General features: G+C 43.3%; 1 protein-coding gene across 2 annotated transcripts in view; it reads right to left on the minus strand.

The window, feature by feature from the left end:
- Positions 1-24056, minus strand: part of LOC311136623 (dymeclin-like) — a 142527-nt gene that overhangs the window by 83336 nt on the left and 35135 nt on the right. For both annotated transcript variants that reach the window (XM_084170812.1, XM_084170813.1), the window contains exons 9-10: positions 3390-3578; positions 1969-2147 (exon numbers count right to left, since the gene is read on the minus strand). In XM_084170812.1, coding sequence (XP_084026938.1) covers positions 1969-2147; positions 3390-3578 — 368 coding nt within the window. The remainder of the gene's footprint in view (positions 1-1968; positions 2148-3389; positions 3579-24056) is intronic.

A 24056-nucleotide genomic window follows, 5' to 3' on the forward strand; every position in this document is an offset into this window, starting at 1 on the left:
GTCAAAGCACACCCCGCAGGACCAGCTGTCCATTGTGTGCCAATATGTCAGCTGGGAACAATGAGAAATTAAGAAAGCGGATGACTAAGATTACTAAAGCCTTGTTCACGTTGGCAGTTTGAATGGACTCAAATAAATTAAAAAATGCATATCCGATTCGAATCTGTTCATTTTCCTGCAGTCTGAACAGCACATGGATTTTGATATTTCAAGCCACATTTCAAACCACCCTGCCAGCAGCATTACCACCCTGCATCCTACTGCTGGCTTGCCTCTGAAGCTCAGCAGGGTTGGTCCTGGTCGGTCCCTGGATGGGAGACAAGATGCTGCTGGAAGTGGTGTTGGAGGGCCAGTAGGAGGCACTCTTTCCTCTGGTCTAAAGAAAAAATATCCCAATGCCCCAGGGCAGTGATTGGGGACATTGCCCTGTGTAGGGATGGGACGTTAAACGGGTGACCTGACTCTCTGTGGTCACTAAAGATCCCATGGCACTTATCGTAAGAGTAGGGGTGTTAACCCTGGTGTCCTGGATAAATTCCCAATGTGGTCCTCATACCATCATGGCCACCTAATCATCCCCAGCTTCCAATTGGCTCATTCATCCCCCTTCCTCTCCCCTGTAACTATTCCCCAGGTGGTTGTTGCTGTAAATGAGAATGTGTTCTCAGTCAACTTACCTGGTAAAATAAGGGTAAAATATAAAAAAAATTAAAAGATACAAATCTGAATCCTGGCCAAGCGACTTCTGTGTAAACGGTCATTGGAAACATTTATCTTCCTCTATCTTTTTCACTACAAAACATAGAAAGGCGCCATTTTCATATATGTTGATGTTGGGGTGGTGCTGGAGATGATGAATATGAAGCTGATGTTTTTATTTATGGTTTGTTTACAAAACAAATTAGTGAATGTGCTAGAAAACTAAACAGCTACCTAGCTAGCTGACTGCTGTGGCTAGCCAAAAAGGACTAGTTTTGAAAGTTGGATTATCTTATCCTCTTCCACTGCGCGCACACCGGTCTTTACCGTGACAACTAGCGTAGCCATGTCAGCAAATGACTGCTGTCTGAACACACACAAATCCGATTTGGTCACTTGTAACTTGCTGTTTGGTCACTCAGGATTCCAAAACAGATTTGAAACACGTAACTTAAGATGAACATTAAGGTCTGCTGTGTGAACATCGCCTTAGAGTACATTTGCACCTTCATAAGGCTTCCTTTGGCTACTAGACCAATAGTAACAGGAGCAGAATGTATGGGAGCACAACTGTCAATGTCTGTGTGGGGAATCAGTTGTGTAAAATGGACTGTATGGGCCTGGGAAAAAGAATGTTCGTCAAGGAGGACAATAAAATCTATTATTTTCAATTCTATTAAAAAGGGAAATTAAAAATATATCAGCTTCCTATTCGTCCTCTCCAGCACCACCCCAAAATCAACGTGTGCAAATTGCACGTTTCTATGGGAAAACAGATAGAGGAATATAAGTGTTTCCAATGACATCACCAGTGTGTCTCCTGATTTTAACGAATGAGTACATTTACATTTAAGTCATTTAGCAGACGCTCTTATCCAGAGCGACTTACAGTTAAGTGAGTGCATACATTTTTCATACTGGCCAGGACTGCCCAACCTTGTTCCTGGAGAGCTACCGTCCTGTAGGTTTTCACTCCAACCCTAATCTAGCACACCTGATTCTATTAATTAGCAGGTTGATAAGATGAATCAGGTTAGTAACACCTGGGGTTGGAGCGAAAACCTTCAGGAGGGCAGCTCTCCAGGAACAGGGTTGGGCAACCCTGGTCTACTAATTGGTTGACGATGTCATTGGAAACACTTATCTTCCTCTATCTTTTCCACTACAAAACATAGAAACGCGCCATTTTCACATATGTTGATGTTGTGGTGGTGCTGGAGATGATGAATAGGAAGTTGAACATTTTTTTTAAATGTTCATTTAACTTACCAGGTTCTCCATGTCTGTGCGTGACAGCATGTAAGTCCTCATATTGGTGTTCTGATGCAGCAGTGTGTAGAGTAACAGTGTAGCCTGGTCAGATCTCTGTTGCTCACACAGAGCTGTGTACAGGCTGTTGAAGTTGATCTGGAACGTATGGTGCTGCTCCGTAGGGATCGATGACGTGTCTGAAGGAGGCAAAAAAACGCTTGTTAGGTGCTACTGCACTGTTGGAAGCTAGGAACACAAGCATTTCGCTACACCCGCAAATAACATCTGCTAAATATGTCTATGTGACCAATAACATTTGATTTGATTTGACATGGATGTTTTTATATTTAAGCCATTTAGCACACACTCCTATCAAAGGCAACTTACAATGAGACACAACATTCACTGAAAGTTCCCTTTAAGTCAGCTTCTATTGCGACAGTATGTCATACTGTATGTAAACTGTAAACATTTACATTTGTCATTTAGCAGACACTCTTATCCAGAGCGACTTACAGTTAATGCATTCATCTGAAGATCGCTAGGTGGGACAACCATATATCACAGTAAGTACAATTTTCCTCAACAAAGTAGCTATCAGCAATGGTCAGAGCACCATTGAAAATGAGACCCTGGTCTCAATTGGGCTCCCCTGATTACATAAAAGTGAATAAATAAAAAACAGGAAGGGAGAAAGAGTCAAGTGTGAGTGTTAATTGTTAAAACATTTTTTTTGGGGGGGGTGTACGATTCCCTCTCTAGCTTCTTAACCTCACTATATACTGTACTTGACTATACTGCACAGTAGTCAAGCATTATTGCTACAGAAATGTTGTTCTGATAATGAACAATAAATATATGTATTTTCAATAGATAAAACCAAATGCCTTTAGCATGTAGACAGGTAGTGATGGGGGAAAAATCGATACAGTTACATATCGCAATATTATTTTGGATGATATTATATACATACTTTGACTCAAAGTATCCCCCGCCCCCAAAAAAAAAAACGTTCGGTAGTGTCAGATAACTCTAGTAGGCTGTACCTGCGCCAAAACTCCTGTATTCTTTTTAAATAGGGAGCCAATTTGATTACAGCACTTATTTCCATGACTGATCAAAACTCATTTTCCCATGCTCACTCCTGGAACATCAAATTGCTATAAAACATTGCAGAACAATAATCAACATTCACAATAAAGAGTCTAATAAAAAAATACTAAGTAACATATCATCGTATTGTGAGGTTCCCTGGAGATTCCCAGCCCCACAGTGTGTGTTTTTGAAGCAGGTGACAGCCTGTCTTTAAGGGGTGTGTGTGTGTGTGTGTGTTTGTGTGCGTATAGGGCAGCACCTTGTGTGTTTTTGAAGCAGGTGACAGCCTGTCTGTAAGGGGTGTGTGTGTGTGTGTGTGTGTGTGTGTGCGTATAGGGCAGCACCTTGTGTGTTTTTGAAGCAGGTGACAGCCTGTCTGTAAGGGTTGGGGCAGTCGTTAGGTCCATCTGTCAGATTGGCTAGCACCAGGAGTAATAACAGGCTCTGATTGGATAAGGGAAGCGGGTTCTGTTCCTGCTCCAATCCTGGCTTACTGCCGGCTCCGCCCAGTGTGAACACACTCCACAACCCACCTGGAGGAAACACATAGGAAGAGAATATTAATATTTGTAACACTTTCTATGAACACCCTCTTCCGAATGCTTTATAAGATCATTTATAATACCTTGTAAGCAATGTGAAATATATGACATAGGCTAGTAACTGCTCATAAATATCTATGGTTTACAATATTTTGTAAATATATATATATATATATATATATATATATATATATATATATATATATATATATATATATATATATATATATATATATATATTGGAATAGGGACAAAATAATAGACCTACAAGGCCTGGTCTGGACAGAGAGGAATGTAAGGACAGGATTTTATACTGAACAAAAATAAACGCAACATGCAACAATTTCAAAGATTTGACTGCGTTACAGTTCATATAACTGTAGCAGGATGCCTAGCCTACTACTACGATTTCGATGTCGGCAACCTTCCGTCCCTGCTTTGCATTGAGCGGGGCTTCTCCATCTGTCGGAGGCCTGCATCCTGTGAAGCGTGGGAGTGGGCGGATATCCTCGTCCTTCTCGCCAGCCGTGATTTTGGGCAGCTCCATGGTAAGAAATGTGACCGTTCCTGGTGCAAAAACAATGTCCTATCCCGGAGCTGGAGTAAATGACATTACTAAGCTGCTCCCGAATGTTTATTTTATTTATTTATTTATTTTATTTCACCTTTATTTAACCAGGTAAGCCAGTTGAGAACAAGTTCTCATTTACAACTGCGACCTGGCCAAGATAAAGCAAAGCAGTGCGATAAAAACAACAACACAGAGTTACGTATGGGGTAAAACAAAACATAAAGTCAAAAAATACAACAGAAAATATATATACAGTGTGTGCAAATGTAGCAAGTTATGGAGGTAAGGCAATAAATAGGCTATAGTGCAAATTAGTATTAACACTGGAATGCTAGATGTGCAAGAGATTATGTGCAAATAGAGATACATGTAGTGAGGACCAGCCAACAAGAGCGTACAGGTCACAGTGGTGGGTAGTGTGTGGGGCTTTGGAGACAAAACGGATGGCACTGTGATAGACTACATCCAATTTGCTGAGTAGAGTGTTGGAGGCTATTTTGTAAATGACATCGCCGAAGTCAAGGATCGGTAGGATAGTCAGTTTTACGAGGGCATGTTTGGCAGCATGAGTGAAGGAGGCTTTGTTGCGAAATAGGAAGCCGATTCTAGATTTAACTTTGGATTGGAGATGCTTAATGTGAGTCTGGAAGGAGAGTTTACAGTCTAACCAGACACCTAGGTATTTGTAGTTGTCCACATACTCTAGGTCAGACCCGTCGAGAGTGGTGATTCTAGTCGGGTGGGCGGGTGCCAGCAGCGTTCGATTGAAGAGCATGCATTTATTTTTACTAGTGTTTAAGAGCAGTTGGAGGCTACTGAAGGAGTGTTGTATGGCATTGAATGTACTAAGTCAGGACATGGAAATCGATTCTATCGTAGTCCATGTGGGTTTTAATGACATTATGAAGGGCAGCTCTGAACAGTTGAAACTGGATTTGAAAGAACTGATTGACTCTCTGCTAGACACTAACAAAAAACCCATCATATCTGGCCCTGTGCCCTCTCTGAATCGTGGCATTGAACGCTTTAGCAGGATTCTTGCTCTTCACAACTGGCTATGTGATTATTGCAGCTCAATGGGTGTAACTTTTGTTGACAATTTCGATACCTTTCGGAAACAAAACACATATTATAAGGAGGATGGGATCCACCCAAATCATTTGGGTTCCTGGATCCTTTCACAGCATTATAAGGCTGCGTTGAGACAATGACTTAGCAATCACCCAAGCCCAGCTCAGCTAATCCCTACCATTGTGACGCAGAGTTGTCTAAATGCTTCAGCAAATGTACATTACACCAGGGGCGTCGGTAGACACAATGTAAATAACCTAATTTATGTCCCTCTAACTGCCCTGAATGCCTCTGCTGATCCTACAGCTATTGTATGCAGTAATCATATGCCTAAGAACCAGATGTATACTGTTAGCACTGAGCCGGTGTGCCCAAGGAGGAAGGCCACTGTGTGCAGCTCACCCTGCACTAACATAAAGAACATGAGTACATCTACTGCTGCTAAGCTTCCCAGTAAAGCAATAAAAACAAGTAAGCATCCCAGAAGAAAAGTGCTCAAAATAGACCAAGTTAACATATGTAGCTTAAGAAACAAGGTTCATGAAATCAATAATTTGCTAGTAACAGATGACATTCATATTCTGTCTATTTCTGAAACTCACTTCGATAATACCTTTGATGATACAGTGGTAGCAATACAGGGTTATAACATTTACAGAAAATATAGAAATGCCAATGGTGGAGGTGTTGCTGTTTATATTCAGAACCACATTCCTGTGAAGATTTGAGAGGATCTCATGTTAAAAACTGTTGAAGTAATATGGCTACAGGTTCATCTGCCTCACCTAAAGCCCATTCTGGTGGAAAGCTGCTATAGACCACCAAGTGCTAACAGTCAATATCTGGATAACGTGTGAAATGCTTGATAATGTATGTGATATCAAGAGAGGTATACTTTCTGGGTGATTTAAATATTGACTGGCTTTCATCAGGCTGCCCACTCAAGAGAAAGCTTCAAACTGTAACCAGTGCCTGCAACCTGGTTCAGGTTATCAGTCAACCTACCAGCGTAGTTACAAACAGTATAGGAATTAAATCATCAACATGTATTGATCATATTTTTACTATTGCTGCAGAGATTTGTTTGAAAGCAGTATCCAAATCCATTGGATGTAGTGATCACAATATAGTAGCCATATCTAGGAAAACCAAAGTTCCAAAGGCTGGGCCTAATATTGTGTATGAGAGGTCATACAATAAGTTTTGTAGTGATTCCTATGTTGTTGATGTAAAGAATATATGCTGGTCCGTGGTGTGTAATGAGGAGAAAACAGACACTGCACTTGACACATTTATGAAATTGCTTATCCCAGTTACTAATAAGCATGCACCCATTAAGAAAATGACTGTAGAAACTGTTAAATCCCGACGAGGAATTGAAAAATTGTATGATTGAGAGGGATGAGGCAAAAGGAATGGCAAGTAAGTCTCGCTGCACAACCGATTGGCAAACGTATTGCAAATTGAGAAATCATGTGACTAAACTGAATAAAAAGAAGAAGAAACTACACTATGAAACAAAGATAAATTACAAAGAATGATAGTAAAAAGCTTTGGAGCACCTTAAAAGACATTTTAGGAAAAAAAGGCAAACTCAGCTCCATCATTCATTGAATCAGATGGCTCATTCATCACAAAACCAACTGATATTGCCAACTACTTTAATGATTTTTTAATTGGCAAGATTAGCAAACTTATGCAAGACATTACACATCCAAGTATATCTGACCAAATTATGAAAGACAAGCATTGTAATTTTGAATTCCGTAAAGTGAGTGTGGAAGAAGTAAACAAATTATTGTTGTCTATCAACAATGACAAGCCACCGGGCTCTGACAACTTGGATGGAAAATTACTGAGGATAATAGCGGACGATATTGCCACTCCTATTTGCCACATTTTCAATTTAAGCCTACTAGAATGTGTGTGCCCCTAGGCTTGGAGGGAAGCAAAAGTCATTCCGTTACCTAAGAATAGTATTATTATTATTATTATTATTATTATTATTATAATAATAGTAAAGCACCCTTTACTGGCTCAAATAGCCGACCAATTAGCCTGTTACCAACCCTTAGTAAACTATTGGGAAAAATGGTGTTTGACCAGATACAATGCTATTTTACAGTAAACAAATTGACAACAAACTTTCAGCATGCTTATAGAGAAGGACATTCAACAAGCACAGCACTTACACAAATGACTGATGATTGGCTGAGAGAAATTGATGATAAAAAGATTGTGGGGGCTGTTTTGTTAGACTTCAGTGCGGCTTTTGACATTATCGATCATAGTCTGCTGCTGGAAAAACTTATGTGTTATGGCTTTACTCCACCTGCTATATTATGGATACAGAGTTACCTGTCTAACAGAACACAGAGGGTGTTCTTTAATGGAAGCCTCTCCAACATAATCCAGGTAGAATCAGGAATTCCCCAGGGCAGCTGTCTAGGCCCATTACTAATGACATGCCACTGGCTAGAGTTTCTATGTATGTGGATGACTCAACACTATACATGTCAGCTACTACAGCGACTGAAATGACTGCAACACTTAAAGAGTTGCAGTTAGTTTCACTGTGGGTGGCAAGGAATAAGTTAGTCCTAAATATTTCTAAAACTAAAAGCATTGTATTTGGGACAAATCATTCACGAAACCTCAACTAAATCTTGTAATAAATAATGTGGAAATTGAGCAAGTTGAGGTGACTAAACTGCTTGGAGCAAGTTGAGGTGACTAAACTGCTTGGAGTAACCCTGGATTGTAAACAGTAGCTAAGATGGGGAGAGGTATGTCCATAATAGGGCACTGCTCTGCCTTCTTAACAGCACTATCAACAAGGCAGGTCCTACAGGCCCTAGTTTTGTCACACCCGGACTACTGTTCAGTGGTGTGGTCAGGTGCCACAAAAAAAGGACTTAGGAAAATTGCAATTGGCTCAGAACAGGGCAGCACGGCTTCACAGTCCCCAAGTCCAGAACAGAGTATGGGAGGCGCACAGTACTACATAGAGCCATTACTACATGGAACTCTATTCCACATCAAGTAACTGATGCAAGCAGTAAAATTAGACTTTTTTTAAAACAAAAAAGATTTAAAAAAAACTCCTTATGGGACAGCGGGGACTGTGAAGCAACACAGACATAAGCATACACACGATAACATACGCACTATACACACACGTACACATGGATTTTTGTACTGTAGATATGTGGTAGTGGTGGAGTAGGGGCCTGAGGGCACACAGTGTGTTGTGAAATCTGTGAATGTATTTGAATGTTTTTAAAATAGTATGAACTGCCTTAATTTAGCTAGACCCCAGGAAGAGTAGCTGCTGCCTTGGCAGCAGCTAATGGGGATCCATAATAAATACAAATACAAAATAAGGAAATCAGTCAATTGAAATAAATTCATTGGGCCCTAATCTATGTATTTCACATGACTGGGCAAGGGCGCAGCAATAGGCCCACCCACTTGGAAGCCAGGCCCAGCCAATCAGAATTCGTTTTTCCCCACAAAAAGGCTTTATTACAGGCAGAAATACTCCTGAACTTGAGACATCTGTGGTATTGAGTTGTGTGACAAAACTGCACATTTTAGAGTGGCCTTTTATTGTCCCCAGCACAAGGTGCACCTTATAGTGATCATGCTGTTTAATCAGCTTCTTGATATGCCACATGTCAGGTGGATGGATTATCTTGGCAAAGGAGAAATGCTTACTAACAGGGATGTAAAAAAAAAAAGTGCACAAATATTTGAGAGAAATAAGCTTTTTGTGCATATTTGAAAATGTATTGGATATTTTATTGCAGCTCATGAAATATGGGACCAACACTTTACATGTTGTGTTCATATTTTTGTGTATAGATGTTGCTATTGAAAACTATCACTGTGTTGATTTTCTGAACCTCATATTGTATTTTCTCTCAGAACAGTGCATTCTGGCTCGGCTAAGCCTTACAATCTGAGAAGAAAGAACACAGACAGTGTATTAGAAGACTAATCTTTCTCAAAGTGAAAAGGATTTGTCTCCATCTATAGGTGAGAGACAGAACAGACAATAGTTTCCCAGCTTGACTGACTGCTCTTCTTTCACAATCAATGTCAGTAATAGCTCTGCTGTGGTCAATACCCTGACCATGTTAAACCCTCTGGTCAATACTCCGACCATGTTAAACCCTCTGGTCAATATCCATACCATGTTAAACCCTCTGGTCAATACCCAGACCATGTTAAACCCTCTGGTCAATACCCCAACCATGTTAAACCCTCTGGTCAATACCCCAACCATATTAAACCCTCTGGTTATCAGCTCTGCTGTGGTCAATGCCCTGACCATGTTAAACCCACTGGTTATCAGCTCTGCTGTGGTCAATACCCCGACCATGTTAAACCCACTGGTCAATACCTCGACCATGTTAAACCCTCTGGTCAATATCCAGACCATGTTAAACCCTCTGGTCAATACCCAGACCATGTTAAACCCTCTGGTCAATACCCCAACCATGTTAAACCCTCTGGTCAATACCCCAACCATATTAAACCCTCTGGTTATCAGCTCTGCTGTGGTCAATGCCCTGACCATGTTAAACCCACTGGTTATCAGCTCTGCTGTGGTCAATACCCCGACCATGTTAAACCCTCTGGTTATCAGCTCTGCTGTGGTCAATACCCCGACCATGTTAAACCCTCTGGTCAATACCCCGACCATGTTAAACCCTCTGGTTATCAGCTCTGCTGTGGTCAATACCCTGACCATGTTAAACCCACTGGTTATCAGCCCTGCTGTGGTCAATACCCTGACCATGTTAAACCCACTGGTTATCAGCTCTGCTGTGGTCAATACCCCAACCATGTTAAACCCTCTGGTTATCAGCTCTGCTGTGGTCAATACCCTGACCATGTTAAACCCACTGGTTATCAGCTCTGCTGTGGTCAATACCCTGACCATGTTAAACCCTCTGGTTATCAGCTCTGCTGTGGTCAATACCCTGACCATGTTAAACCCACTGGTTATCAGCTCTGCTGTGGTCAATACCCTGACCATGTTAAACCCACTGGTTATCAGCTCTGCTGTGGTCAACACCCTGACCATGTTAAACCCACTAGTTATCAGCTCTGCTGTGGTCAATACCCAGACCATGTTAAACCCACTGGTTATCAGCTCTGCTGTGGTCAATACCCTGACCATGTTAAACCCTCTGGTTATCAGCTCTGCTGTGGTCAACACCCTGACCATGTTAAACCCACTGGTTATCAGCTCTGCTGTGGTCAATACCCTGACCATGTTAAACCCACTGGTTATCAGCTCTGCTGTGGTCAATACCCCAACCATGTTAAACCCTCTGGTTATCAGCTCTGCTGTGGTCAATACCCTGACCATGTTAAACCCTCTGGTTATCAGCTCTGCTGTGGTCAATACCCTGACCATGTTAAACCCTCTGGTTATCAGCTCTGCTGTGGTCAACACCCTGACCATGTCCTTCTTCTATCTGATCGGTTAATACTTTAGTCCATGTGCCAATGTGCTTGGACAAAGAACTGAAGCACAGCAATTGTTTTCTGTCAATGTAAGATGGAAAAATTGACTGGGGAGCAGTGTGTGTGTGTGTGTGTGTGTGTGTGTGTGTGTGTGTGTGTGTGTGTGTGTGTGTGTGTCTGTGTGTCTGTGTGTCTGTGTGTCTGTGTGTCTGTGTGTCTGTGTGTCTGTGTTCCTCACTCTGTTCGACTCCAATTCCCTGTGTCTGGATTGTATGGATCGGGTGAGTGGAAAAACTGCCGGATGTCTCAGCGTCTCAGCCAAAGGACATAAACAAAACAGCATCCACAGCAAAAAAACAACAGAACAGCAGAGCCATGGTCACTTCCCCCCTCTGGCCCCTCTGGCTCTGTCCGGTCCCCCCCAGTCCTCCCTCTGGGTCGGTGGTGTCCCGCTCTCCCTCCTCTGCATCTCTATCTCTCTTTCTGTCTCTCTCTTTCTGTCTCTCCCGCTCTCCCTCCTCTGCATCTCTATCTCTCTTTCTGTCTCTCTCTTTCTGTCTCTCCCTTTCTGTCTCTCCCGCTCTCCCTCCTCTGCATCTCTATCTCTCTTTCTGTCTCTCTCTTTCTGTCTCTCCCTTTCTGTCTCTCTCTTTCTGTCTCTCTCTTTCTGTCTCTCCCTTTCTGTCTCTCCCGCTCTCCCTCCTCTGCATCTCTATCTCCCTTTCTGTCTCTCTCTTTCTGTCTCTCCCGCTCTCCCTCCTCTGCATCTCTTTCTCTCTTCCTGTCTCTCTCTTTCTGTCTCTCTCTTTCTGTCTCTCTCTTTCTGTCTCTCTCTTTCTGTCTCTCTCTTTCTGTCTCTCTCTTTCTGTCTCTCTCTTTCTGTCTCTCCCTTTCTGTCTCTCCCTTTCTGTCTCTCCCTTTCTGTCTCTCCCTTTCTGTCTCTCTCTTTCTGTCTCTCCCGCTCTCCCGGCCCCCAGTCTGTGGCTAGCCCAGGGCCAGAGGATGTGAGCGGAGCATTTCGCTCCGGTACCGCTCAGCCACAAGCTCCGGGCATGCTCTGACAAAGCATTTTTCATTTCCTTCATCACTGTTCTTTTAAATTAGGCCTATTCTGTTGTATTTATTTATCCTACCCCACCACTAAGATGTTGATATGTGTCGACCAGCCTGTGTAATTGATGGAAAGACAACCAATGAGGACATGCAGCAGCACCAGAGACGTTTAGATTTCTATACAGGCTATTGTTGAAAAATCTAACTTTATTCGTCACATGCGCCGATTACAACCGGTGTAGACCTTACCGTGAAATGCTTACTTATAAGCCCTTAACCAACAATGCAGTTCAAGAAAGAGTTAAGAAAATATTTACTAAATAAACAAATGTAAAAATTAGTAAAAAAGTAAAAATAAAATAACAATAACGAGGATATATACAGGGGGTACCGGTACTGAGTCAATGTGCGGGGGTACAGGTTAGTCAAGGTAATTTGTACATGTAGGTAGGGGTAAAGTGACAATGCATAGATAATAGACAGCGGGTAGCAGCAGTGTAAAAACAAATGGAGGGGGAGGGTCAATGTAAATAGTTCGGGTGGCCATTTGATTAATTGTTCAGCAGTCTTATGGCTTGGGGGTAGAAGCTGTTAAGGAGCCTTTTGGTCCTAGACTTGACGCTTCGGTACCGCTTGCCGTGCGGTAGCAGAAAGAACAGTATATGACTTGGGTGACTGGAGTCTATGAAAATTTTTTGGGCTTTCCTCTGACACCGACTAGTATATAGGTCCTGGATGGCAGGAAGCTTGGCCCCAGTGATGTACTGGGCCGTACGCACTACCCTCTGTAGCGCCTTACGGTCAGATGCCGAGCAGTTGCCATACCAGGTGGTGATGCAACCGGTCAGGATGCTCTTGATGGTGCAGCTGTATAACTTTTTGAGGATCTGGCGACCCATGCCAAATCTTTTCAGTCTCCTGTGCTAAAGTTGTCTATCAACTGTCAAATGTGAGTGCAACAGAGCCAGTTACAACTGAAGTATCTGATCATCAATAGATTAGTAGTGCTGAGCAATTAACCAAAATGTCGGTTATTTTTTGGCTTTTAAACAACTAATTGACCGAAGTCGGTTCAATAATTTGAATTCCTTTTCTTTTTTTTTTCTTTCTGTGAGCTCGATGTAAAGTTTCTGTAGAGATAAATCAGATCAAGCCTGAACTGTGCGATGTAGTAGGGAGTTTCCAACATGCCAATATTCTACATAATTTAGCGCAGAAAACGTGGTAATTAACTACAATGACCATAATCCATTGCGGGCCCGCTTAAACTTGTCCGGTCTGTGCGGAGCAGGCACAGAGTGATACCAGATGCATATGCGTTTGGTTTTGCTGGATGTCTAGCCCGCATTTTCCGTACTCGACGCACATGCTTCGCTTTCAACAGGCTAAAAGCTAGCTAGTTGGAGTCTGTGTGTGTACTTCCGTTTATACCACTGCACGGTAAAGCAACGCACGAGTCGAAAATATTGAACGCATGCGGTACCCAGAACGCACCTCAGCCTAGTGCGGCACCCCCAAAGTAGCGTTGCGGACTGCTCCAATGACAATGAATGACTTCCGCCGGAACGCAGAGAGTTTGATGCTTCTGGTGGATGTGAGGCTTGAGAGAAAAGAGAACGTGCGATCGAGAGGGATAGTAAGCAGCAGCTTCGTGAGCCTGAAAATTCATGATCTAAGTGATTGATAGTTGGTATTCAGCAGTCAAAAGTATACCTTATTTACTTTGAAGAGCTACAAAATAGTGATTTTGTCAGACAGCATAGGCAGCAGCTCTATAGAGATGAGATGATGACTTGGAATGAAATAAAGTCATCAAATAAAACATTTTATTTAAGTAAAGTAACGTGAATAAATGAGGGCTGTCCCCGAAAAAGGAAAATTGATTGGTCGAAATGTTCAAACTTATTTTTCCATATATAGACACATCCTATGCGTTTTAATCAAATCAACTACATGCACTGAGCTTATCTGATGCTTTAAGCGCACTGTTTGATGAAATAATTAAGACACACAAATGACTAGAGGAAGTCCGACTGCAATTGATTTGATTGTGCCGGGCCGGACTCAGACTTGCTGCGCAAAAAAAAAAATGACAGCGAGTGACTGTGTGACTAGCACCCGTTGTCTCTCTATCCTCCCTGCTGCAGCGACCACAACAGAACATCAACAGTGTTTATCGTGCTGTCCGTGTTGCTGAAGCTGCAACATAATTACAGCCATTTCTGACTGAAAAGTTTTGTTACCGAAATCCCTCATTTGTTTAGGAAAAACATTCCCTAAACACTTGCTCTCTTTACGTGACACATGTATGCATCGCATGCATGTGACCAATATTGCCTGACCTATATCATAATCACATCAATGAATTGGTTATAACAAACTCCGAACCCCGTAACACATGTGTCAGCAAAATGGATGCAGAGGATGTGACAAATAAACTCGAAACGGTGGAATGTTTACTGGTTGCTCAGGAGGTAAAGGGGAAGTCAGATTGTGGAATAAATTTGACTAGTTGTGGAAAATACTGAAGATCAAGAAAAATAAAGTAAGGAGCAAGCGCTGCGTGCATATTATGTGTGCCAAACAGGTGTTATTAGATTACAAAAGAAGTTCTCTGACCATTTGGAACAATGTAAACAACACTGAATAAATTATAAGCGTACCAGAGAGTTTGTTGTAAAGTTTTGTTTTTTAAGCCTTTAATACAGCAAAGACTAAAACCAGCCACATTCATTCGTGAATGCAATTTCCAAAATGGAACGGTTTATTTATTGTTTACGCTAATTATTCAAGGGTCGCTTTGTTATTTTATTGTAAAACTAAAATGCTTGACTCGTATGCTGTGTGATGTCATGAACAAATGAATGATTGATTGATACAGTAGCCTACATAAGTATTGAAATATAGGCCTAAGTAAGTTACGGTATTAAGACTAAAGAGGATGCGCTCTTAGGCCTACAGCTTGATGGTGGTTATATAAGGCTGCTATACTAAGCCTACTAATGATAATGACTTTACTTATTATTATAATGATGATCATAACAATAATACTAATTATAACAATACGGAGATCAAGAAAAATAAGGGTTATTATTATAATTTGGAACAGTGTAAACACAAAAATACATTATAAATAATAGCAGAGAGGCTGTTCTAACGAGAAAAAAATGTCTAACGCCTTTATTACAGCAAAGCAAAGATTTAAAAAAAGCTGAATTTGTGAAATTGTTTATCCGACATGCTGCGGTTGCATGAGGCTTGGTGCTCATGGAATCAGTAGGCCATTAAACAAACACTCAAACAGGCAACAGAAGCAGGATCTCTCTCACAGTGCCTTGCAAAAGTATTCATCCCCCTTGGCATTTTTCAAATTTTGTAATGGACATACACAAAATTGTCCAAATTAGTGAAGTTAAATGAAAAAAATAACTTGTTTCAAAAACTTATATAAAATAAATAACGGAAAAGTGGTACGTGCATATGTATTCACCACCTTTGCTATGAAGCCCCTAAATAAGATCTGGTGCAACCAATTACCTTCAGAAGTCACATAATTAGTTAAATAAAGTCCACCTGTGTGCAATCTAAGTGTCATATGATCTGTCACATGATCTCAGTATATATACACCTGTTCTGAAAGGCACCAGAGTCTGCAACACCACTAAGCAAGGGGCACCACCAAGCAAGGGGCACCATGAAGACCAAGGAGCTCTCCAAACAGGTCAGGGACAAAGTTGTGAAGAAGTACAGATCAGGGTTGGGTTATAAAAAAAAATATCCGAAACTTTGAACATCCCACGGAGCACCATTAAATCCATTATAAAAAAATGGAAAGAATATGGCACCACAACAAACCTGCCAAGAGAGGGCCGCCCATCAAAACTCATGGACCAGGCAAGGAGGGCATTAATCAGAGGCAACAAAGAGACCAAAGATAACCCTGAAGGAGCTGCAAAGCTCCACAGCGGAGATTGGAGTATCTGTCCATAGGACCACTTTAAGCCATACACTCCACAGAGCTGGGATTTACGGAAGAGTGGCCAGAAAAAAAGCCATTGCTTAAAGAAAGAAATAAGCAAACACGTTTGGTGTTCGCCAAAAGGCATGTGGGAGACTCCCCAAACATATGGAAGAAGGTACTCTGGTCAGATGAGACTAAAATGTAGCTTTTTGGCAATCAAGGAAAATGCTATGTCTGGCACAAACCCAACACCTCTCATTACCCGAGAACACCATCCCCACAGTGAAGCATGGTGGTGGCAGCATCATGCTGTGGGGATGTTTTTCATTGGCAGGGACTGGGAAACTGGTCCGAATTGAAGGAATGATGGATGGCGCTAAATACAGGGAAATTCTTGAGGGAAACCTGTTTCAGTCTTCCAGAGATTTGAGACTGGGACAGAGGTTCACCTTCCAGCAGGACAATGACCCTAAGCATACTGCTAAAGCAACACTTGAGTGGTTTAAGGGGAAACATTTAAATGTCTTGGAATGGCCTAGTCAAAGCCCAGACCTCAATCCAATTGATAATCTGTGGTATGACTTAAAGATTGCTGTACACCAGCGGAACACATCCAACTTGAAGGAGCTGGAGCAGTTTTGCCTTGAAGAATGGGAAAAATCCCAGTGGCTAGATGTGCCAAGCTTATAGAGATATACCCCAAGAGACTTGCAGCTGTAATTGCTGCAACAGGTGGCTCTACAAAGTATTGACTTTGTGGGGGTGAATAGTTATGCACGCTCAAGTTCTGTTTTTTTGTCTTATTTCTTGTTAGTTTCAGGAGAACAAATATTTTGCATCTTCAAAGTGGTAGGCATGTTGTGTAAATCAAATGATACAAACCCCCCAAAAATCCATTTAAATTTCAGGTTGTAAGGCAACAAAACAGGAAAATTTCCAAGGTGGGTGAATACTTTCGCAAGCCACTGTATTTCTGTAGATACAGTGCATTCGGAGAGTAATCAGACCCCTTGACTTTTTTTCCACATTGTTACGTTAAAGCCTTGTTCTAAAATGGATTAAATTGTTTTTTCCCCTCATCAATCTACACAAAATACCCCATAATGACAAAGCAAAAACAGTTTTATAAAAAATAAAACTGAAATATAACATTTACATAAGTATTCAGACCCTTTACTCATTACTTTGTTTAAGCACCTTTGGCAGCCATTACAGCCTCGAGTTTTCTTGGGTATGACGCAACAAACTTGGCACACCTGTATTTGGGGAGTTTCTCCCATTCCTCTCTGCAGATCCTCTCAAGCTCTGTCAGGTTGGATGGGGAGCATCGGTGCACCGCTATTTTCAGGTCTCTCCAGAGATGTTCGATCGGGTTCAAGTCCGGGCTCTGGCTGGGCCACTCAAGGACATTCAGAGACTTGTCCCGAAGACACTCCTACGTTGTCTTGGCTGCTTAAGGTCGTTGTCCTGTTGGAAGGTGAACCGTCGCCCCAGTCTGAGATCCTGAGCGCTCTGGAGCAGGTTTTCATCAAGGATCTCTCTGTGCTTTCCTCCGTTTATATTTCCCTCGATCCTGTTTCTCATGGTCTGAGAGTTATTTAGGTGCCTTTTGGCAAACGTCCACAGAGGAACTCCAGAGCGCCATCAGGTTCTTGGTCACCTGACCAAGGCCCTTCTACCCTGATTGCTCAGTTTGGCCGGGTGGCCATCTCTAAGAAGAGTCTTGGTGGTTCCAAACTTCTTCCATTTAAGAATGATGAGGCCACTGTGTTCTTGCGGACCTTCAATGTTGCAGAAATGTTTTTGGTACCCAGCCCACAGCGCTGCTCCAGCATCTAGCGGTGGCGGCCGGCTGCAGTAACCCAACAGAGCGGGGGAGAGAGGGAGGGGAGGAGCGGGGGAGATAAGCAGCCCTACTCATCCCTGGCACCAGACCGGCTAGAGCAGACCCATCTCTGTCAGAGCACTGACCAGATAGTAGGGCTGCTTGCATCCCAAATAGCACCCTATTCCCTATGTTTCGCACCCTATGGGCCCTGGTCAAAAGTAGTGCACTATATAGGGAATAGGCTGATATTTTGGACACAGTACAGAGCAGAGCCAGGTCCTGGCTGGCTGGCAGCAACGCTTCCTGACTCACTCTACTGACTCCCTCTTTATCCCTCCCCCCCATAACAACCCTGCCCTTCTCTCCCTTCTCCAGCTATTCTATCAGGCATACTGATACTGCCTCCAACAAGGCCATGCCATTGTGTCTGTGTGAAGATGAATAACTCCCTCTGGAAGAACCGTGTCTGTGTGAAGATGAATAATAGAGTCTACAGTGGTCTACCACAGTGTGTCTGTTTGTGTGTGCGTCTGTCTGTTTGTGCGTCTGTCTGTCTGTCTGTGTGTGAGTGTCTGTCTGTGTGTGAGTGTCTGTCTGTCTGTGTGCTTGTGTGTCTGTCTGTCTGTCTGTGTGTCTGTCTGTGTGCTTGTGTGTCTGTCTGTGTGCTTGTGTGTCTGTCTGTGTGCTTGTGTGTCTGTCTGTGTGCTTGTGTGTCTGTCTGTGTGTCTGTCTGTGTGTCTGTCTGTGTGTCTGTGTGTGTGTGTGTGTGTGTGTGTGTGTGTGTGTGTGCACGCGCGCTTGAGGGTAACAGAACAGACAGTGACATTGTGTTTATTTATTTCCAGTCTTAGTCTTATTTGCAGAAGAGTAAATGAATTAAGACACGGTGACGGAAGGCCAGCAGCTCATAGACAGACGCTGTGGAGCCGGTAGCCGTGACGATATACCAACGATAGGAGAAATATGCAGAACATACCACGCCGTGCCGACCCACGGTAAATAAACAGGCTTCTGATAATGACACACACACAGATATACACACACGTATCTACAGTACTCTCAGACACACACTAGATGTACGCAGACGTGTGCACTCAGTCCAACACACACACACACACACACATACACACACTTACAGGCCCCCCCAGACCTCATGTCCTGTATATATGCTCTGTGGAGCCATATACAGCCTATTATTAATAGGTTGGTTTGGTTTCCTCTCAACTATGACAACAGGGGCTCTTGCTGCTATCCCAACTATTCACAGCCAGAGCCTCACAGAATGAATTTATATGTGTCCATGGAGACAGACAATTCCCAGAGTGCAAAATGACTATATTCACTAACATATTGTATAGTCCAGTCGTTGGCAACAGTACTTAATCTACATTCATCATTTCTGGTCGTAATTTACTCTGGATGATGTCAGCCTATTTTATGTCTAGCCTAGTTCTGAAACCAGATTTAATCTAGCTTCATACAGTCTCAACACAGTGGTTCATACAGTCTCAACACAGTGGTTCATACAGTCTCAACACAGTGGTTCATATAGTCTAACAGAGGTTCATATAGTCTAACACAGTGGTTCATATAGTCTAACAGAGGTTCATATAGTCTAACAGAGGTTCATGTAGTCTAACACACTGGTCCCTAACCAGGGTACTATCCACAAAGACTCATAAGACCATAGGCTTACTGGTAAAATGCACGAGGGAGTACTTCAGGGGTACTCCGGGCAGAGCAAAATTCAGTTGGTGGTACACACACACAGAGCACCACTTCCTGTGCCTCTACATTGTCAGCTGCTTTGTTCTGGACAGGAAGTTAGACAGGTGGCACCATGGTTGCTGTGGGGCCAGACTAGTGTGGACACACACACACACACCGTGGTCGACGTGGGGCGAGACTGGCACCCAGACACGCTAACAGACAGACCCGGCTGTATCCCAAATGGCACCCTAATCCCTAAGTAGTGCACTATGTAGAGAATGGGGTACCATTTGGGACGCATCACACGCTGACAGAAAGATGGGCCTCGGCATGATTACCCTGTGCTCCACTTCCTCAGGGCAACAGTGAACTGGCAGGCCAGGCACCACTCAACTTCACTAATAACCAGGAGGAAAGGTTCTCTCTTCCTTTTAGTTTCCCTTTCAGACCTTTTCTCTGAGGAAACCACGCTAAGTGACGTCCTGTACGAAGGAAGTTAGAGGTAGTTTCGCGAGCCAATACTAACTAGCGTTAGCACAATGACTGGATGTCTATGGTAACAGCTAGCATGCTTCAAACTGCACGCAGAGACAAACAAATGGTATCCACGAGTTCATCTGACTCTGGGGAAGTATTTATCTCCCCCTGGGATTTGGCCAGTTTAAACAGTGCTTCAGATCACGGACCTGGTTTGCCAACCCTCCTGACGCAGCAGGAATAAATTATTAAACTCTTCAATAAACAAGGCTTAAAACGGGTAAGCTTGTAACATACATTCCTGTAGAAATAGTGATCTCAATACCATTACAATGTGCACTTTTGTAAGGCAAATTAATACACAAAATACATTATTTGGAAAAAGTTAATAACAGCACGCCAAACTATAGTTAAATTGCCGGCATGCCAACCAAACTAACATGCCCTCTTTCTCTCTTTAGAGGCTACACTGGGAGCACTGAAAGACATGGCATTATACACAACAGACGGGACGGGACGGGACGGGACGGGACGGGACGGGACGGGACAGGACAGGATATTCAACACATTACATTACTACCGCCAGTCTGCCACCACGGACGACCCATGACTCAAATAAATACAAAAGAACTGGAGCGACTGCTAGCGACAGGATGAAAGTCACTGTATTACTGTACATGGATTTAGCCCAACTGTTTTCACTGCTGTTAGTAAGAGCTTATATCATTTTCAATGGCAACGAATGTTGAATCCCAAATGGAACCTTATTCCCTATACGGTGAACTACTTTGGACCAGGGCCATAGGAAATAGGGTGCCATTTGGAATGCCCTCTAAGCCAACTGTCTCAGTCCGATGATGTCTGGATGGAATCATCTTAGATTGTAATTTCTCACAGAGCATTGGAACATTATGTAGGCTACAGTAATCCAGTAAACAGGAAATTACAATCCAGTTGGTTGGATGGCTTCAAAGCTCTCTTCTTTCCATGGAGACAAATAAGAGGGCTGATATAAAACTGGTTTGATTAATAGAGATTCATATGTTGGCTGCAGCCCTGCCTACAGACACAGCCTGACTGACTGTAGCAGGCTAAGTGACTGGCTGACAGACATCTCCTGGGAATGCCCAACTAAAGATCATACAGGCACGGGGCTATGAGTAAGACACACGCACACAGTCCTGTGATGGCATGTGAAACAGGATCATACTATCATGCTGGGGGAAAGAATGCTTCAAACTGGGGGAAAAAGGGAGCCTTGACCAACCCCTGTCTGTCTGTCTCTCTGTCTCTCTCTCTGTCTCTCTCTCTGTCTCTCTCTCTGTCTCTCTCTCTGTCTCTCTGTCTGTCTCTCTGTCTGTCTCTCTGTCTGTCTGTCTCTCTGTCCGTCCGTCCGTCCAGGCCTGCAGGGCATGTTAGTTCTGTCCGTCACATTACACACTTTGTTCCATTGTGGACACACCAGGCAGTTACCAGTCTGTGCTCCAGTCATCTAAGTAAGGGGAGAGGCGACGGTCTGTCCACGTGACTGTCATGACTACATCCTATATGGCGTCTATCTATCAGTGTGGGTGGGGGTGTGAGGGAGGAGACGAGGCAGTAGCAGACACTGAGGCTCTGGGGGCTTACAGAGATGACAGGGCATAACTCTGGCCTCTGATAACAGTCAGACAGTAGCCACACGTAGGCACACACAGAACCACAGACAGAACCACACACCAACACACACACACAGTAGTCAGAGACAGAGACAGTCTGGCTTCTGATGGCCCGCTGATAGGCGTCTGCCACAAACAAAGAACACTTATCTATGTGAAACCGCTGACCGCCGATCCAGTCAGACACAGACTCTCTCTCCCTCCGTGTCCATAAAGGGCAAGGCCCCTCTTTCTCCTGTTTTCCATTCAGACAGCCTCTCACTGCCTCGCTCTCCCTCTCCCTCTCTCAATTCAACTCAAAGGGCTTTACTGGACACAATTCTCTGAGTGTTCAAAACATTAAGACAGGGAATGGCTGTTTTCTTCTCCCATAATGTATTTTTCATCCAAGAGGTCCATGAGCATGAAATTGTCACATTTTCCTGGTGTGGTGCTCTATTTCCCCATGACAGACTGACCAGGTGAATCCTTATTGATGTCACCTGTTAAATTCACTTCAAAATCCGTGTAGGTGAAGCGGAGGAGACAGGTTAAAGAAATATTTTTAAGCCATGAGACAATTGAGACATGGATTGTGTGTGTGCCATTCAGAGGGTGAATGGGCAAGACAAAATATTTAAGTGCCTTTGAACGGGGTATGGTAGTAGATGCCAGCCGCACCAGTTTGTGTCAAGAACTGCAACACTTCTGGGTTTTTCACGCTCAACAGTTTCCTGGATGTATCAAGAATGATCCACCACCCAAAGAACATCCAGCCAACTTGACACAACTGCGGGAATCATTGGAGTCAACATGGGCCAGCATTCCTGTGGAACGCTTTCGGCACCTTGTAGAGTCCATGACCTGACAAATTGAGGCTGTTCTGAGGGCAAACGGGGGGGGGGGGGGTTCTTAAAATTTGGTATACTCAGCATTAACGATTTTACTGGGTTACAGTTAATAAGGAAATTATGAATTAAGCCCTAATCTATGGATTTCACATGACTGGGCAGGGAAGCCCACTTGGGAGCCAGGCCCAGCCAATCAGAATGAGTTTTCCCCCACAAAAGGGCTTTATTACAGACATAAATTCTCCTCAGTTTCATCAGCTGTCCAGGTGGCTGGTCTCAGACGATCCAGCAGGTGAAGAAGCCGGATGTGGAGGTCCTGGGCTGGCGTTATAACACGTGGTCTGCGGTTGTGAGGCTGGTTGGACGTACTGCCAAATTCTCTAAAACGACGTTGGAGGCGGCTTATGGTAGCGATATGATCATTAAATTCTCTGCCAACAGCTCTGGTGGACATCCATGCAGTCAGCATGCCAATTGCACACTCCCTCAAAACTTGAGACATCTGTGGCATTGTGTGACAAAACTGGACATTTTAGAGTGGCCTTTTATTGTCCCCAGCACAAAGTGCACCTGTGTAATGATCATGCTGTTTAATCAGCTTCTTGATATGCCACACCAGTCAGGTGGGTGGATTATCTTGGCAAAGGAGAAATGCTCACTAACAGGGATGTAAACAAATTAGTGCACAACATTTTGAGAGAAATAAGCTTTTTGTGCGTATGAAACATTTCCGGGATCTTTTATTTCAGCTCATGAAACAGACCAACATGTTGCATTTATATTTTTGTTCAGTATATATATATATATATATATATATATATATATATATATATATATATATATATATATATATATATATATATAATAATGGTGTGTATAGACAGTATGGACAGTATATGAATAGAAAAGGTGTGTACAGCAGTAGTTATATAGAATGAGCCTTGATTAGAATACAGTATATACATATGAAGTGGGTTAAACAGTATTCAAACATTATTAAAGTGACCAGTGATCAATGACTATATATATAGGGCAGAAGTCTCTAAGATGCAGGGTAGAGTACCGGGTGGTAGCCGGCTAGTAACAGTGACTAAGTTCAGGGCTGGGTACTGGGTGGAAGCCGGCTAGTAGTGACTATTTCACAGTCTGAAGGCCTGGAGATAGGTGTCACTCAGTCCCAGCTTTGATGCACCTGTGCTGTCTCTGCCTTCTAGATGGTAGCAGGCCGTGGCTCGGGTGGCTGAGGTCCTTGATGATCTTCTTGGCCTTCCTGTGACACCGGGTGCTGTAGATGTCCTGGAGGTCAGGCAGTTTGCCCCCGGTGATGCGTTGGGCTGCCTGCACCACCCTCTGGAGAGCCCTGAGGTTGCGGACGGCGCAATTGCTATACCAGGCGGTGATACAGCCCGACAGGATGCTCTCGATGGTGCATCTGTAGAAGTTTATGAGGGTCTTAGGGGCCAAGCCGAATTTCTTCAGCCTCCTGTGTGGGTGGACCATTTCAGGCTGTCAGTGATGTGCACGCCGAGGAACTTGAAGCGTTTCACCCTCTCCACTGCGGCCTCGATGTGGATGGGGGCGTGCTCTCTCTGCTGTCCACGATCAGCTCTTTCATTTTGTTGATGTTGAGAGAGGTTATTTTCCTGGCACCACCCTGCCAGGGCCCTCACCTCCTCCCTGTAGGCTGTCTCGTTGTTGTTGGTAATCAGGCCTCCCACTGTTCGGTTGTATTTACAATGTTGTTTGTGCTTCACTGGTTGCCTTTTCTCATGGCAACAGGTCACAAATATTGCTGCTGTGATGGCACACTGTGGTATTTCACCTAATAGATA

This window comes from Coregonus lavaretus (genome assembly GCF_964263955.1).
Source record: "Coregonus lavaretus genome assembly, chromosome: 10".
In the NCBI taxonomy this organism is placed as follows: Eukaryota; Metazoa; Chordata; class Actinopteri; order Salmoniformes; family Salmonidae; genus Coregonus; species Coregonus lavaretus.